At 33.9% G+C, this 19041-nt stretch overlaps 1 protein-coding gene across 1 annotated transcript in view; it reads left to right on the top strand.

Moving 5' to 3' along the window:
* Positions 1–8724: 8724 nt before the first annotated feature.
* The window catches only part of Smp_035040 (hypothetical protein), a gene marked incomplete at its 3' end in the record, with an annotated part of 29054 nt that continues 18737 nt past the window's right edge, over positions 8725–19041 (top strand). The window contains exon 1 of the mRNA XM_018793389.1: positions 8725–8912. Within this exon, the coding sequence (XP_018647906.1) occupies positions 8846–8912 (67 nt within the window). The 5' untranslated portion in view covers positions 8725–8845. The remainder of the gene's footprint in view (positions 8913–19041) is intronic.

Here is a 19041-nt window from a genome sequence, read left to right on the forward strand (position 1 = left end):
CCTAGGCTGTAGCCAATTGTTATGACTTGATCAAGGTCGTCGCTGATTTGTTATGACCTTACGAATTTAACAAGGACGTAATCCGCGTAAATTATTCACCAATAGAATACGCCTTCTACGACCTTCACGCTGTGACAATGACGTTCGATTAATATGAGTAATCTAGCGTCCTTATTGGTCCTTATCCGCCTAACCCGTCCACTCGAGTCCAAAACACCAATAACAGCTGCTGTAATGCGAATCGTTTATTTCAAACATACTTTGTCTATATACCAAACAGGCAGACCACACCATAAAATAGAAAATAATATTTGTACAAAATCAAGCCAAACGTGGCTGGAAGCGTGGGAAACAGTACTCAATAAACCGAGTATAATTTAGGAACAATAAATCATATAATAATAATCAATAGGTCAAAATGAAGCTAGTAATAAGATGAATATAGACATAGATAATCCAGTTACTGAATAGTTATACCATAGGAATATAAATAGATTAATAGTCTAATAAGAAGTCCCGTAAGTTATCAGTACTTACTTTTTTCCTAGTATATAACACATTTCTAAGTTATTCTTGTTAAGAAATCATTTCACTGTTCCAATATCCAATACACATTAGTTTGTAAAATCTAATCATCAATTGTTGTCATTCGACTAACATTTTACCATTCTATAGGCGCATAATCTTAATAATGCAATAATTAGTACATCTGTATATCATTTCTTATAAAAGATTTCATAAAAGATATTTTTCATAATACTTAAGAATCTATCTTGAAAAGTATATACCACTTTCTCCGGTTTCTACAGTAACATTTATGCATATTCTCAGCTTGCTTCTTAATTACATGCTTATATTGTGAGGGGGGGAATCATTTTATATTGTAGTATCAGTTTATATGTTAAGCCCATATACTTTATTCTAGCTTCTGGCCAAGCCAATTCGCCTATCCATTATGAGTCATATTTTGATCTTGGTAATTATTCGCTTAACAACCTTGACTATTTTTTTATATGAGCGTATGTGTATGCACACCTCGTATCTTATTCATCATGTCTGTCATTCATTTTTGTCTGAGTATAAATATTGATTAATGCTTGCTTATAGCGAGTTGGCTTACCAGCCATCTCCATTGCATGTCATTTTCGCTTCGTTTGCTTTTATTCGCTTCATCACTCTGATTCCCTAGCCAGACCAATGAGTATAGAAATTATATGTATTCTAAATCCATTCTCGTATTTGACTTATTTAACTCCGTTATTCACTAACGCGGATAAAGTCATTTATTACATACGAGGATAGACAGTATGTACGATCAAAAAGGAATCAGATTTACGGCACAACAATATAATAATTATTATCATTATTACTATTACTATTGTTATGATTATTCATTGGAAACAATTTTCTAATGATGATATTTATATGATCTTAATTACGATAAAACTTTTACCAATCTCTCTTTTTTTCCATCTTTAAATGTTTATAATTTGCATTCCAATTCTTAATGTTTCTTTATTGTAGGAAAAATAAAATATTTTTCCATTTATTTTTTTTCCTTTAAAACTTACAATCATATTAGATGTAATTATTATTTGAATAAGAAATTTTCTCTCTATTTTCTAAATTTTTTTTAAAAAAGCAGAGAACGACTTTTTTCTCGATGTTCACCCTTTCCTTTTTTTTAGTTGTTCATACAGATGGTGTGTATACACAAGGGTTAATTGCCCAGTTTTGTATAATTTCTGAAATATAAAAAAAGTATGATAACCAAAACAAAACCTAACTGTTTTTATCTAAGTTTATTTTCTACAAGGTATATATGAGATATATTCGAAAGAAAATGTAGAAATAATACTAGTGATTTACCATTGGATTATCATTAAATAGTGCTAAGTTGTTATGTTTTCTATCATACTGACATACTGATGTACATTTACCGAATGAACCTATTGTCTTATTACATAGTTTAAACACAAGTTCCTATACTTTATATTACATGGAACACACTAATTTGTTTAATTTACGAGATATATTTTTTATTAAATAAACCACAATTGTTATTTACAATCAATCCAACTAATTTAGGAGTGAATTTCAGTCTAATTTAACTGTTAATCTAGTAGGGACAGTCTTATTGGCGAGACTATAATCTGTGGATGACCTTTGAACGAATCTTGAGTGACCTTGAGAAATATTAGCCAATCAGAAGGCAGTTATTATAGAGTAAAGATATATTATTTAACACCAAAGAATTAGAGTGAATACACTTTTTTTTACATGATCCAAAAATTTCTCAAGGTTAGAAAGAGGTTCAAAGGTTTTAAAAATGTAATGCATAAGGTAGAGGAACTCATCCATATGGCTCCATAATACTCGGTCTCTGGAGCCATGATAAGGTCACAAAAACTGTCTCATCCTCGACCACATAGCTTCAGCATTGTTTGCATGAACTCCTGTTGCGTGAGTTTGTCATTTTTGTTGCGCATATATCCTTACAACACTCATATCTCTGAACACCTTAAGCTTCAGTAACATCTGCGAATATTGCAGCCAATAATAGTGGTGCCTTTATTATACAGTTCACAGCAATTATTATAATTTGCTTTAGTCTCAATCTGGATCGAGAGAAAAAAGTTCCCATTCTAGAAGACTTCTTCCTCTAACATTTATTACATCGAAAGATAACATCATCAGGATAGTCTTCGCAAGGTCTATAAGTCAATTGATTACCGCAATTACAAATAAAAGAACTTCTTAGTAGTCCTATTTATTGTAGCCGCTTAATTATCACGTTTTCTCTAAAATCCTCTGTGAACCGATTGTATATGGGCATCAGGTACTGAAATGGACTCTGTGACCTTGAAATTCCTCAAACCCTTCTGATTGGCTCGTCCATAAATCATAGTCTCGCCGTCTTATTTATTGGTAAAATAAGCAAGCATGTAGTATACAATGAATTCCAGTAACATAACATGAAATGCTGTTGTAGAACGTAATTCCCATGATCACTTTTAAATCTTGAGTGATTTCTGTGAATGTAATATCTTTGATATGTCAAGGGAAGCCAGGAACACACAATATTTTAAGGTGATATTGTAGTGAACAAGAACTAGGGTGGGGACAATCGAATGTATTAGAGCGCAAAATTACAGAATATCTCACTAAAATCTGACAACCATACAGTAAACAGTTAATTTGCAAACCATCAATCAATTGTCTTAATCTTGACCGTGCCTTCTGCAAATATCAGTGCATAGTTTCCGATTATTATTGTTCATGCATTTTCATACCAAGTGCGTTTCGTTTTCGATCTTCTACTGAAATACATTCAATGCCCGACCATTATTATATACTACTTATGTGGATATAAGTAGCTAACACTACAATATAATAAGCGAGATCCAAATAAAGCTCATCTATTCTAAGCCACTAGGTTATACACCTAGCCAAAGTCGATGCCTGTATCTTAATATGCATGAATTGTGAATATATATTTACCTGACACTTTGACGGTACGGCTTCTGCTGAATTTTTTTCTTCCTCTTTATCGTTAGATTGACCAAACATTAGAAGCGAGTTAATCAGTGTTTAAATATCATTGAATATCATTAGATATATCTTTGATTATATTGATTATGGTCTTTGATGAAAAATCCCTTGATTAGGTTATATAAAGAACAACATGTAAAATGTAGCGTTTTTCCACCACACTTTCTGTTCGCTATGTTGTCACCCTCGGTCGATTTCAATTTTATACTATACTCGTAATTTTTCGTATCAGCAAAAATTGAAACTTGGTCAACATCATATTGATTTGTTAAGCAAATCATCGTAATAGTAATAGAATTACATAATCAACTGGATTTTGTTGAAGAAATACAATTAGAAATATTAGTTTGAGTTTTTAGACTTTGTTCAGTTTCGTTATTAACATTATGTGTACACTGGTGATTAATTTTAAGAGCTAATTACCGGATTTTTAGTGAGAGTTTTGACCACTGGAATTCAACTATATTGGAATGAGGCAGTTATTCACCAAAGGCATTGGACGATACCACTAATTGATCGAAGTCAAAAAGGTAAACAATTGGACTTCGACTCAGGATTCAAAGGTTAACCTCATGCCTCATGATTTGAAGATCTCGGGTTCAATCTTCAATCGTGTCATTGATGGACGCTGTTGGGGGACCTCATATTAGGAAGAAACAGCTTTCTAGTGCTTCCTGACTTTCAATGGTTCTCCAACTTATTTTAGTTCGTGATGTAGAAGATGAAATAGTAGTTGACTGACTCGCACAATCTATTCTGGAAAGTGAAAAAATGTGTTATATTGAAATTTAGGTTAAATAATATTCTTAACATGTCGGTGTATACGTACATTGAACTGGTCAGTAGTGAAAACTTATCTTTCTCATGCAAGGATATAACAGGGTGCCTACAGTAGATTATATGAAGACTTGCTGAATTCTATCTTTCGAGTTGATTTCTAGACAGTTTCACAAGTAATATCTTCCTTAAATGAAACGAATCCTTTACTGTGTGATACACATATGGAAGTGAATATTTAAAAAATAATACCAAAACCTTTCTTCAATTAATTATACGCCATTAAACAAAACATTACCGTCTACTAACTATACTAACAAATTGTATACGTACTCATAAAAACTGTATATGCTTTTACGCAAACAATATACAGGTAGTTGATAGTTTCTACTGATAGATGAAAATCCTGAGCGGTTTGCTTTTATATTACTACTTAGCCTCAGATTTTTGTTCAAGTTGGACAGTATGTACTGGGGTTGAATCCTAGTGTGGACGTCAACAATGAGATGCACGTACATCCAACTGACGAGTCCAAAATAGGACGACACCTCAGTACTCAATTCCACTGATAGCTACTCTTTGAGTTTAATAATATACAACTAGTAAGATACTTTCAATTATAATCACAAAAATGGAAGTTAGAAATAATTATATTCATGAACCATTGACTCAAAGTGACATCCCTCTTCTTAAAAATAAGACAATATATTACAATGTGTTCATATATTTAAAAATATAAAATTAGGTTAGAATTCAGAAGTAAATAAACCGAGTTACATAGTTGATGACTGACAGTCTTATATATTCATTGAAAACGCATATCAAAAATTCTAAACAATAAATCGTATATTAAATCTTTAAGATAGTCAGGCAGTCAGTCATATGCACCGTAGAACTTGGTATATATATGCATCAGTTAGAGTTGTCACACTCCATTAACACAATGAGGTAAAACTATTAAAAGTAGTAACAAAATCAGTAGTAGTACAAAGTAGCAAGCCCAGAAGGAAGAAAAAAGGTATAAGGAGTTCCTGAAATCAAAGTCTAAAAGAAAACCAAGAGTGAGCGTATCTCCGTCATTGAGAACGGTTCTGAACCATGTTATCTAATGTCAAAAACCACTTGTTACAAAAACCACACAGACCCCAACTGAGTATTAATATGGATTAATCAAACTATCGTTGACTACATGGACTGATGCCATATCTTGGTTTGACCACATCCAGCTTTCTTCTGACATACTCTTGCACAAGCAAACATTGCTAATCAAGGTAACCCGTGGTTGTGCATACGTATTTCATGACTTCATCACTTTAGTCGATGAACATGCACTACCTGTCAACCAATTTTCCATCTTTACCTAGTACACCATCCCTAACCTGAGCATTGCTAACTCTGGTTTCAACATACATAGGCAATGTTACAAAAACACCTATGAACAAATGTTAATAGTTTACGAATATCCTATATTCTTAGTGTTCATTTTTCACTGTTATAAAATAAAACAACGAACTGCTGAGCAGCATACCGGTTATCAATATGAGGTTGTGCAGATTGTTGAATTTCATTTAAATCATGAAACAATATAAGTTAGACAACCATTGAAAACCTATGAACACCCGACAATCGTTTCATCCTAGTGGCAGAGCGTATCTACTACCCCACACATGGGAATTGACGTATAGCTGTGAAAAGATGATATAGACTCACTAGATGGAAAAATAATTGTGAAGTGTGTATTGTCGTAGGGATAAGTGTCTATTCCCGTCGTAGGTTGGTAGGATGAATGTGCTATGTATACAAGATGAAGTCATCAGTGATGCTGATTGTATTTGGCGTCAAATGTCTCTGCGACCTCAGGATGGGCTCCAATCATAAACTTTTCCGTTTAAAAAGAAATGATATGAATTGATTGATAAGAGGTGGTAAATTCACACTGATAAAAAAGAGATCAGTCAAATTATTAGTGTAGAAATGAACATCGCATATTATAAAGAAAAAAAACACATCGCATCCTTCAGTAAAATAAAGACAGTTCAGTGAATAAGATTTTCGTCCCAGTGATATCATTTCCTGAAGTTGTACGATAATATTTACAGTTATCCTGGTCTCGTCCCTTATTAAACTCATCAATTTTTTTCACATCACTTCCATATGTCTTTTTTTATTTTATTGTTACACTTCGACCACTACGTAACTTATTTCGGACAATGGAAAATATTTTAATGAATTATTAGTAACCCTACAAATGATTCTATAATTTGCTATTTCAATCATTTACTATTATGTGCATAATAACTATTAATAAAACTGTACAACTGTAGAAAATAATATGGTCAAAAAGAAAGATTTCCCTTTTGAACTATCTTTATTTTAATAGTTGAGATTATGAATCAATCGAAATTAGTCCACCATGGAAAACCTGGAAGCACTGGACGGCCGTTTCTTCCTATTGTGGGACTCCTCAGCAGTGCGCATTCACGATCCCGCCTCGCGAGATCCGAACCCAGGTCCTATCAGTCTCGTGCGCGAGCACTTAACCGATAGACCACTGAGTCGGCATCCAATGTTATTAATGTCTAACTTCAACCGGTCCACGAAATTGAGCGACACATCTACCAATGTCTTCAGTGAGTTACTATCTCCCAACAGACCTGGTTGAACTCCACTGGTCACTGCTTCTCACTAAAACTCCAATAAATACCTTTTGAAGCTAGTCACTAGTGAGCATATGTTGATTATTATCAGAAGGGGTCTTTATTTTACTAAATAACATATTACATATGAATTATATATTTGGACTGGATGTAATATTTAATTAGATATTTAATAACTGAAATACTTGCTTTATTTTCTTTGAAATTATTCGTAGAGTAGAAAACAATCAGCATTTCATTAAATAAGTGTTATTATTATTACTCTTTAGAAAAAAATACAAAAACGAATTGTCGTACATAACAGTTTGTACTATCAAACTACGTAATAAATCATCGGAATTTTTTCATTGTCTATACAAAGGACTGGATTCATAAGGGTATGTATAAAAGTTTGCTTAGTACAATTTCATTCAAAATGTATGGTATTTAGACTAACTCGGCATATCTTTTTAGGTTAAATCTGTTGATCAATCAGTATTATGATGTTATTCATTGGCATAAACCAACAAAATCCAAAAATATACAGCTGATGAGTTCGATAAAATGCTTAGATTGTATGGGATTAGCTTGTTACAGATTAATTATCATTCGAGTTCCTTGATCGATTTATTCAATATTGCCTAGAACCGCATAAACTGATAATTTGATTGGTAAATGTGACTAACTTATGAATACAACATTTTACTGTATAAAACGACTCACCTTGTTGACAGGTCATTCTTTATTCTTTCATCCGTTTTTACTGGGGCGTTGGATCAATAATCCGAATATTTTTCTATGAACTTCATCATTCAGTGTATATATTTGAATAATGGAAATCATGCACTTAAACGTAGTAGATACCAGTATTTATGAATACCCCTTATTTTATTCATCTTACAATTAAATAGAAACTCTTCTTTTATAAATACATTAGTACTGTTCATTAAATATCATATTTCCTTATGATAAACCAATCAGTATAACAAGTAAAAATGCTTGTGAATTAAGGCTATATCGAGGCAATACGCATAGTATGAACATATGGTCAATAAGGAACTGACCAATCGCAGTCCTAAACATCAATGGGAAGATACAGACAAACAATACAAAGTGAATTTAAGCTTCATCCCATTGCACAAGCAAGTGGCTATCAGGACTCAGTGGCCGAGTGGATAACGCGATGGCGTTTGAAGCGAAAGGTAATGTGTTCGAGTCCCAGAGTGAACATCAACTCTGAGATGCAAGTGCATCCAGTTGACGTGTCCCGAATAGGACAAAATGCGCGTCCTGGATTCTACTGCTAGCCACCATACATCTTTGCTTATAAGTACGATATTATTTGAGAAATCTCTTACACTGTCCAATTCTATAAATTGTAACTTAACTTTGAATATTTGGTCATAAATTTCTAATTTGAAAAGAACTAAAATATTTAAATTTTTTTCATATTTTGCTATATCATTCGAATCAGTCATTGATATTAATAACATTGTCTTACTTGTATATGCATATTTAAACATGAATCTAAGTGGTATCAGCACAAGTTTTGTATACAAACAACATATTATGTGCCTCATTTGCATTATGGATATTCACTATACATTATTATGGATAACCAATCACAAAAATTTACCCTGAATATATCATTGATATTATTTAGTAAATTGACGAATATATTGTCATTATCATCACAGAACTGCTTCATGACATCATCACCATGGAATCATTAAGTTACTAGGATACATACACCATCATAAGGGAATAGGATTTATGTTGGATAATAATACTATTTCAAATATTAATTGTAATTATAATCATTCTGAGAGTTTGTGGATAATTGATATATATATTTTTTAATTTTATCATTATTGATAAACATGGAATTCGTGAATAACTCATGTTTACTTTTGCTGATCCTGTTCACTTTACTGTTCTATACTAAAAGTAAGTGTGTGTTTTTTCATTCGGCTTTATATGATGTTTGATTTTACTATTCGATCATTTTTACAAACATAGTTCAAATGTATATCCAGATAGTTTTTGTCTTTAACTGTGCTTGTGACGCCACAGGTTTATTACCGCAAAACATTTGTTGAACAACCTTGTTATTTCAGATCACATGTACCTTCCTATATGATGAATGTCGAAGATTGTTATCATTCACCATGATTCCCTTCATAAAATCTCTTTTTTGGCCTTTCATCTCTGATTATTTCTCTAGAAAGTTTCGAAACTATTGGTCCCTTTGAACAAGAAATGTTTAAATACTTAGACTCTAGTTCTTTTTCTGCAAACAATCGTGCTGATAGATTTGTCGTCTTACCAGCTTAAAAGATAGCTTGAGGTTATTCACCTTCAACACGATACTATTAAACGACACTACTACTAATTTCTTTGGTGATTTCCAATATATCTTACATTTTGATATCAGAAATTTATTATCATTCTTTATTGACTAGTTATTTGGTTTACGCAAATTTAAGATATATTCTCTATTGTTATGATAGAGGAGGAAAAATATACATCGTTATTCTGACAGTGACCAGTACCTAGACAAAAATTCCGAGATTCGAAGTGCTATATTTTTAATAAACATCATTTTTATTAGAGTTATGCCGAAATTTAACTGTATAAAGATAATTTCATCAAGAGTTAGAGTTTTATGAATTTCTATTTAAAAAGGCAATAATTTCACCTACTTGTATATTGAATTTTGGAGGTTGAATTTAAAATTAAACAGGTTATTACTACCGTAATCAAAGCTGAAGGCGAACGGCTTCAATTTCGTCTTAGTTAGCATTCATCAGTAAGTGGCATTAGAAACATTGAAGAAACTGACATTTTCACTGGTGTTCAAAACCATTTTATGAAGTTTCATGATAAAATACACTAACATGGATCGGTTCCCAAGTCCTCTTGCAGAAGTTACAAAAGTTGATTAAAGAAATAACTACATATTCGGTATGTTGATCTGTTGATCAACTTATACAGTGATATTAATTCAACAGTTGGTTCATATTTCTTTCATAGGCCGTGGATTATTGAAGAGACTCTATATCTGGCCAGAATTTGAAAAAAAATAATTTGCAATTTTAGATTTCAGTTTGTTTCAGAATTTACTTTGTACATTTTTACACTATTAACATCAGTAGATCCTTTCTTTTATCCATTCGTAGATATGAACTTCGAACAGTATAATCTTCCATAACCCTCTTTATTAATAAAACCTAGGTTTTGTTACGTTTGTCGGCGTTTTTTATTGAGATCCTTTCCAGCTGTTTACAAAATTATTATGCATGTTATTATTTGACTGGTAGTAAATAGCTTACCTAATTTGATAAGGATTTCAAAACTAGTTAGATTGTCTGTAATGATTAACGATTAAAAATATAAACATTTCTATAGTAACCAAGTTCTCGTCACTGTTATGATTTTATCGAATGTGTTGATATAGTTACCTGAACATGTTCTTTCTTGTCAATAGATTCATATTTTTTGAAAGGTTTCTGATTTGTTACATCCGAAATTTTGTTTAGTTGTCTTGACTTTTAAATATCGTAAATTTTTTACTCACGTTCTTGTAAGTAAGCTGTGTACTTCCTTATATCATTAAAAAGTGTTAAATTATTCCGGACAAGCATAAATTATCACTGATAATGTATGATCTGACAGAAATGTTATTCCCAAGTGGCATTGTGAATTCTAACGCAAAGAAACACAAAAAAATATGTTAGGGTATGTGTGTAGAGTTTACATGTTTCAGAAATGTTAATGCACTTAGATTAGATTGAAATTTAATTTCAAAGACATTATAAACTTGAATTATATACATATACCCTGGAACCTTAAAGTGATATGTACAATGAAAAAACCCTGAACAGATAATGAGTGGATTGACCCTGAGTAATCCAATGGGAATCAAGATATCGCTTCTTGAGTTTTTGAATGAAATTGAAGAGCATTGAAATACTTATATCTTAATCTGAATTAAGTAACAACTACCAATTTCTGATTTTCAAAATGCTTAGTATTAATAAAGATATCGTTATGTAACTATATATATCTTAAGCTACATTGCAAGAAATACTTGCTCCTGACTCAAATTGTATATAAGAGCACAGTAAAGAGTTCATGTATACTTAGAAAAAGTTGTCCCAGTCCTACTTCAGATCCCAATGTTAACTTCTATCAGTTTATGTTCCAAAAAAATGGCAAAGCATATCTAGCACCAAACTCTAACGTATTTTATTTGCTAAAATAAATAATTTAACATAAAATTGCTCAAAAAACATATCAAAGCTATTTATCCATAGTAATTTTGTCTTTTTATTGTTAATTGTTTTCAGTAGTAAGCACTACTATTTTTGATTGGTCAGCCTTAAGAATACCATTCATTTACCCATTCACACTTAGTCGACGTCAATTTTGTGTTAACCCAAGGATGATTTTTTCTCTTTCGAGGTGTCTTCGAAAATTGATAAAATACATCGTTATTGCGATAAAAATTTAATAGTCTTTCAAATAATTTATGTCAAGAGTTAGTCGATCAAAGTAATTTCGAAATGCAGAACATTGTATGTGATGTTTTAATCAAATCGTCTCAAATCTTTGTGTTGAGTTTGATTTATATTAAAACTATACTACGACTTAAATTTAAAGCCACTGAATAACTCACAAATCTTCTCTAAGATACTTTATGATGGATTGAATAAAACTTTTATCAGTTTGTTCAATCTAGTCAATTATCGATTTAGAAACAATAAAAAATTCATCACTTATATTGATTATCCAACTTGAGATATGAACCGATCGATGTTAGACAATCATTAAAAACCTAGAAGCACTGGACGACCATTTCTTCTTAGTACGAGATCCTCAGCAGTGAACATCCAAGAAACCCTATGCAAGATCCGAACCCACGACCTTCGGTCTCGCTAGTGAATGCTTAACCTCCACAACAACGAGAGTGCATTCAGACATCTAGATCAGAGAATATAAATCTGATTGGAAATATACACAAAGTTTATAACTTTTTCACGAAACCACCTAACTATGGACTTCAAATTGATATGAAGTAGTTGCTCAGTATACTTCGGTTGATAATATTGATTTAAAAAATTGATATATTAGAAACTTTAATTTACAGATATTCAAACCAACTTCAAATTTAATGGTTTCAGAAAACTTAAACATTGGTTAAATCATTACTTTGATACATGAAACCTGAACAAAAACTACTTTGTTTTGCTTTTCCACTCTCCAGAAAAATCCCGGTAATGATGGGGTATGTACTGGAGTTTGAGTAGACAAAGACTGATTCGTTATTTCACAGAATTATTACAATCCTTCAATTTTATATTTGGTCACAGATGTGAGGATATACTATTATAAGTAGAATTAATCACAGATTGATCTCATTTGAAATTAACATTGAGAAACAGTGATCACTGGACAGCTTTACTCGTCCTTGTATAGAATTCATAGATAATGTGTGAACATGATTCACAACGGTCTGAAGTATAGGAGCTTCATGTTCTGTGGTAAATGTTGAGTTATTGTAACAAGTGAATCGCTGTTCAGTGATACGATTCCAACTTCAATCAGTTTGGCATATGGGAGTGTTGAGTTCGTACTACTCGACACTCTCACACTAGCATGAAATGGCTGTCCAATGATCCCTGGTTTCTCATAGTATTTACACTGATATCATTCTGTGACGAATGACACTTACAAATTAAGTCGATCTCCACCAATCTCCCTCAATCAAAATGCACTACGATATTTCTTCGAGGAATTTCACATTTAATAATTCTCACGCAATAGATCGGATTCTAGTTTGATGAAATTCATTCACATGGAATTCACTCAAATCACACAGTTCCTCTCACCAAATATACACGAATTTACTTAAACAAATTCATATAATGTTTAATCACTCGATGTATGTTTCACAAGTGTGTCTGATAATGGTTGGTATAAATCAAATTTCCTAATTTTCATAAGGACTTAAACAACTATATCATTTTCACCGATGAACTCATGAAATGATTTTAGCTAAACAATCACCGGAAACCTGGAAGCGCTGGACGGCTTGACTCGATGTCGTAGTATAGACTTTAATAATTATCAAGCCTAAAATCAACCTTAAATGGTACAAGAAAATATTACTCTATATATTAAAAGCATATATATATATAACATAATTCGTTAAAATGTATAAATTGCATAACTAAAAGTATTTGTCATTTTAGTCATCAAGTGATTTTTTTGTAAATACAAGATTTGATATCAATAAATCCATCAATGAAATGAGTGTTTAATGTACCTGTTTTTTTGTGAAACAATAAAAATTTTATTGATTAATAAAAACTACCCACTTATATACACGATTTATATGTTAATATTACGCTCATAAGGTTTATACAATAATCATTACTCTCCTATTATTGTTCGTATAACTTCACTCCAATCATTGAACACAACTTCTCGACTGTGGCTTCATTTGATCCATACTTATATAAACTTTAAATAGAATGGTACTTTGTTCCGGTTCACGAGTGAATATCAGCTCTGAAATACAGGTACATTCAGCTGACAAGTCTTATACAGGACGAAATAAGCGTCCTTAATTCTACTGCCTGCCACCACTCATCTCCGCTTTGAATAAGATACTTATAGAAACATTTATCAGAATCTGAACGAACAGTTTGAGAAAAATGGAATGTTGGGTATATGGAAATATTAGGCGCATAAACTATCTTAGAAATAACTTGAAAGTTTGAAATGTAAATTATTTCAATGATTACTCCGTCAATCTGATCCAAGTCTCTTCAAGGAACTAATCACACTTCTCGGAGTTTTATGAAGTATTATTAGTTATTTAGATTCCAATCTATAAGTTTATTTAAATTACGATGTTACCATCTAATGTCTTCTGAATTATATATTGATCCTAGAATATGCAATAAATCTGTTTGAACACAAAATTTGTTAGGAATCAAAATAAATTGAACTATCGCATTCTCAACTGTTTCAGTAGTCCAGTGGAATAATAATATTGACATTATCTATACAATATACCGAGATTTATAAATCAATAGGTGTCTATTTTCATTATAATCTTCTCTAAATACCATCAATATGCTACAGACTGTATTTCAGATCTATTTGTTGAACACACAGTTGAAAAAGATCTTTAAGCAAACATCTATACTACCAAACAATTCTTCTTCAGGTCTTACTCTACAAAACAGTCATATTTACATAGTTCAATAAAAAGAAAAACAACAACAACAACCATCAAACCAATTAAAATAGTCTTTGATTAAACGGTAGAATGGAATCCTGGTTTTGTTATGCCCATCAAATAAGTGAATTTATTGAACTAACATAAAGATACAATACTATTTTGTAATCTCATAGGTTAGTAAAAACCACACTCATTCAGTCATCCATTCATTCATTCATTTAATCTACTTATCATGAATCCCATTGCAATAGTATATTGATAAACTTTAATATTTCAATAATTGTAAAAGAGGTTAGAGAAGAAATCAGTTGAAACGAATATAGTCTTTTTAATCATGATTGAATACAAACAAGTTTGTAATAGGCAATAAAGATTAGTTCAACAAATCACCCTATCTACATGTCAGTTTTAATAAGTTGAGGTAAAACGTAATAACAGATTAGAAGTATCATAAGGGGTTTTGTGGATATTATAGTCATTTTCATGGTTGAGATCATGAATCAATTGAAGCTAGACCACCATGGAAAACCTGGAAGCACTGGACGACTGTTTCGACATATTGTGGGACTCCTCAACAGTGCGCATCCACGATCCCGTAAAACGTATTAACTGATATAGAAATGTGAGAGTGTTTATGAGGTAAATGGAGATAAAATAAAACAACAATTATTGTGTTCAAGTTATAGTTGGAAAAATAAACACTTCATATTACTTAATTATAAACTTTAAGACTGAATTCACTCCACATGTGTCATCTGTATACTCAACAACGTCATCATTTTATTCATCATTACTAGATTTACAGATGAAGTGTCTCAACTAATGATACTTATCACAAGAAATTAACACAACACTTAACTGTTGGTTGACTCATGATCTTATGAGTCATATGTAAGTTAAACATTTTCCAACATCTCTGATATGTATGTTGTTTAAACACTAAAATATAAATACAGTTTGCTCTACTTAAGATCTCAATACTTATACTCTGATAACATCAGTTATCATAGCTTTGAATTGTTTCTATTCAGATATTAAATGGTATACACTTTATTAGATATAATAGTTGAATGTTAACCATTTTCGATGACTCATAATGTTTCTTTACGCAATCAATCTGTCTTTAAGGAAAGAGAAAATTCAACCAATAAAGATGCTGAGGAGTCCCACTATAGGACGAAACGGCCGTCCATTGCTTCCAGGTTTTTGATGGTGGTCTAGCTTAAATTGACTCATGATTTCTACTTTGAAAAATACTGAAATCTCCACAAATTCACTTCTGAAAGATATTAACATTATAGCTTATTTGAATTGGATAAGGACGTCATTTAAGTGACTGAGTTTATTGTTTTTGTACTAATGAACCTATTCCATTGAAAAAAAAGAAATGAAGTTGAATAGGGATGTCCTACACATTACATTATATCTCATTGAACCATTAGATTATCAGAAAATAGTCTTTTTCTAGGAACTAAAATCTTGTCATGAATTTATAATGCATTCTTTAACAGATATCTTTAACCGATACAAAAATAATATAGAAGGTTGACTAAGTAATTAGTTTTAAGCCGTTCAATAACAAGATTATGCAAACTTGATAACACCATACATCAAAATGATACACAAATTCCTCCCAGAAAAACAAAACCAGGTAGTTAAACGAAAGACCGGAACTATTTGATTACAGTTACAAAGATTTACATATATATAAGTCATGTCATATGGCGGACACTTACTTACTTACTTACTTACGCCTGTTACTCCCAATGGAGCATAGGCCGCCGACCAGCTTTCTCCAACCCACTCTGTCCTGGGCCTTCTTTTCTAGTTCTTTCCAGTTCTTGTTCATTCTTCTCATGTCTGTCTCTATTTCTCGGCGTAATGTGTTCTTTGGTCTTCCTCTTCTCCTTTGACCTTCAGGATTCCATGCGAGGGCTTGTCTTGTGACACAATTGGGTGATTTCCTCAAGGTGTGCCCAATCCACTTCCAGCGCTTCTTCCTGGTTTCTTCCTCCGCTGGAATCTGGTTTGTTGTCTCCCACAGTAACTTGTTGCTGATAGTGTCTGGCCATCGGATCCGAAGTATCTTGCGTAGACAGCTGTTAATAAACACTTGTATCTTCTGGATAATGGCTTTCGTAGTTCTCCACGTCTCTGCCCCATACAGAAGAACTGTCTTGACATTTGTATTGAAAATTCTAACCTTGGTGTTGGTTGACAATTGTTTTGAGCTCCAGATGTTTTTCAGCTGTAGGTATGCTGCTCTTGCTTTGCCGATCCGCGCCCTCACATCTGCATCTGATCCACCGTGTTCATCAATGATGCTGCCCAGATATGTGAAGGTTTCCACATCCTCCAAAGCTTCTCCGTCAAGTGTAATTGGATTGGTGCATATTGTATTGTATCGGAGAGTCTTGCTTTTCCCTTTGTTTATATTGAGACCTACTGCTGCTGAGGCTGCTGCTACACTGGTCGTTTTCTCCTGCATTTGTTGTTGCGTTTGTGATAGAAGAGCCAGATCATCCGCGAAGTCTAAATCGTCAAGCTGCATCCTGCCTGTCCACTGTATCCCGTGCATTCCTCCAGATGTTGACGTCTTCATAATCCAGTCGATCACCAGGAGAAAGAGAAAGGGTGAGAGTAGGCAACCTTGCCTAACACCGGTCTTTACCTCGAACGAGTCGGTGAGTTGTCCTCCGTGGACGACTTGGCAGTTTAGTCCATCATAGGAGTTCCGTATGATGTTGACTATCTTCTCAGGCACGCCGTAGTGTCGAAGAAGCTTCCATAGTGTCGTCCTGTCCACGCTATCAAATGCCTTCTCGTAGTCGATGAAGTTGATGTATAGTGATGAATTCCATTCGATTGATTGTTCCACAATGATACGTAGAGTTGCGATTTGATCTGTGCACGATCTATCCTTACGAAATCCAGCTTGTTGATCTCGAAGTTGAGCGTCCACGGAATCCTTCATCCTGTTTAACAATACTCTGTTGAAGACTTTTCCTGGTATTGAGAGGAGAGTGATGCCCCTGTAGTTGTCGCACTTGCTCAGATCGCCTTTCTTTGGTATCTTGATGAGAAGTCCTTCTTTCCAGTCTGTTGGTACATGTTCTTCGTCCCAAATCTTACTGAAGAGGATGTGGAGTATCTTGGCAGTTGCTGTTACATTTGCTTTCAGTGCCTCTGCCGGGATGTTGTCTGGTCCCGCTGCTTTGCCACTCTTGATTTGTCTAATGGCCATGCTGATCTCTTCAATTGTTGGTGGGCCAATATCGATTGGGAGGTCTGTGGGTGCTGCTTCGATGTTGGGTGGGTTCAGTGGAGCTGGTCGATTCAAGAGTTCCTTGAAGTGTTCTACCCACCTGTTCCGTTGTTCTTCAATATCGTTGATTACTTTGCCTTCCTTGTTTTTCACTGGTCTTTCTGGTTGACGGTAATTTCCAGCAAGTTTCTTTGTTGTATCATACAGTTGTCTCATGTTTCCCTCTCTTGCAGCCTTTTCCGCTGTCATCGCTAAATCTTCCACATATTTACGTTTGTCGGTCCTGATGCTCCTCTTCACTTGCTTGTTTGCCTCTGTGTATTCGGCTTGTGCCTTGGCTTTTTCTGCTCTTGTTCGGCTGATATTGATTGCTACCTTCTTGTTCCTCCTTGCTTCAATTTTATCCAGTGTACCAACAGTGATCCATTCCTTGTGATGGTGCTTCTTTTGGCCCAGAACCTCCTGACATGTTGAGACGATTGCCTCCTTGATACCTTTCCAGCTGCTCTCTATGGTGGTTCCCTCTCCATTGAGTAGGTCATGAAAGGCCTCGAACCTGTTGCTGAGGGCTATATTGAATTTGTTGAGTTTGTCAGCATCTCGAAGAAAGGCCGTGTTAAACTTTTGTGATATTGTCCGCGCCATTGTCCAGTGCTTCTTGAGTTTTAGTTTCATCTTGGCGACCAGCAAATGGTGATCGGATGCTATATCAGCTCCTCTTCTGGTTCTCACATCCTCCATCGTCCTCCTGAACTTTTTGTTGATGCAGACATGGTCGATTTGATTTTGTGTAGTGTGATCCGGTGAAATCCAAGTGGCTTTGTGTATGTTTTTGTGTGGGAATATGGTGCCACCTATGACCAGTTTATTGAAGGCACATAGGTTTGCAAATCTCTCACCGTTTTCGTTCCTTCCTCCCAGTCCATGTTGTCCCATGACGTCTTCGTATCCAGTGTTGTCATTTCCAACCTTGGCATTGAAATCTCCCATTAGAATGGTCAGGTCCTTGGTTGGGCACTTCTCGAAGATTGACTGCAGCCTATCGTAGAATTGGTTTTTAGCGTCTTCATCGTAGTCGTTGGTCGGCGCATAGCATTGGATGATGTTCATTGTAATGCCCTCTCTCTTTGTTTTGAAGGAGGCTTTGATGATCCTCGGTCCATGAGATTCCCATCCTATAAGTGCATTTTGTGCTTTTCTAGACAGCATCAGTGCCACTCCTTGTGTATGTGGGGCATTTTCTTCTTCATGACCGGAGTATAACAGAAGTTCCCCTGAAGACAGTCGTTGTTGTCCAACCTGCGTCCAATGTGTTTCACTGATTCCAAGCACTTCCAGGTTGTATTTCCTCATTTCCGCAGAAATTTGGAAGACTCTGCCGGTCTCCCACATTGTCCGGACATTCCATGTACCTATAAAAATTGTCGCTCTGGTTGTAAGAAGGTGCATCGGCCTCATGACTTCCGAAGGAACTCGGCTTTCATCATGAGACGTCATTTTTCCTTCTACTCCCAGGGCAGAGTTTGAATGGTTTGAATGATTTTTTCTGGTTAGCGTTT

This window comes from Schistosoma mansoni, chromosome 1 (genome assembly GCF_000237925.1).
Source record: "Schistosoma mansoni strain Puerto Rico chromosome 1, complete genome".
Taxonomy (NCBI): Eukaryota; Metazoa; Platyhelminthes; class Trematoda; order Strigeidida; family Schistosomatidae; genus Schistosoma; species Schistosoma mansoni.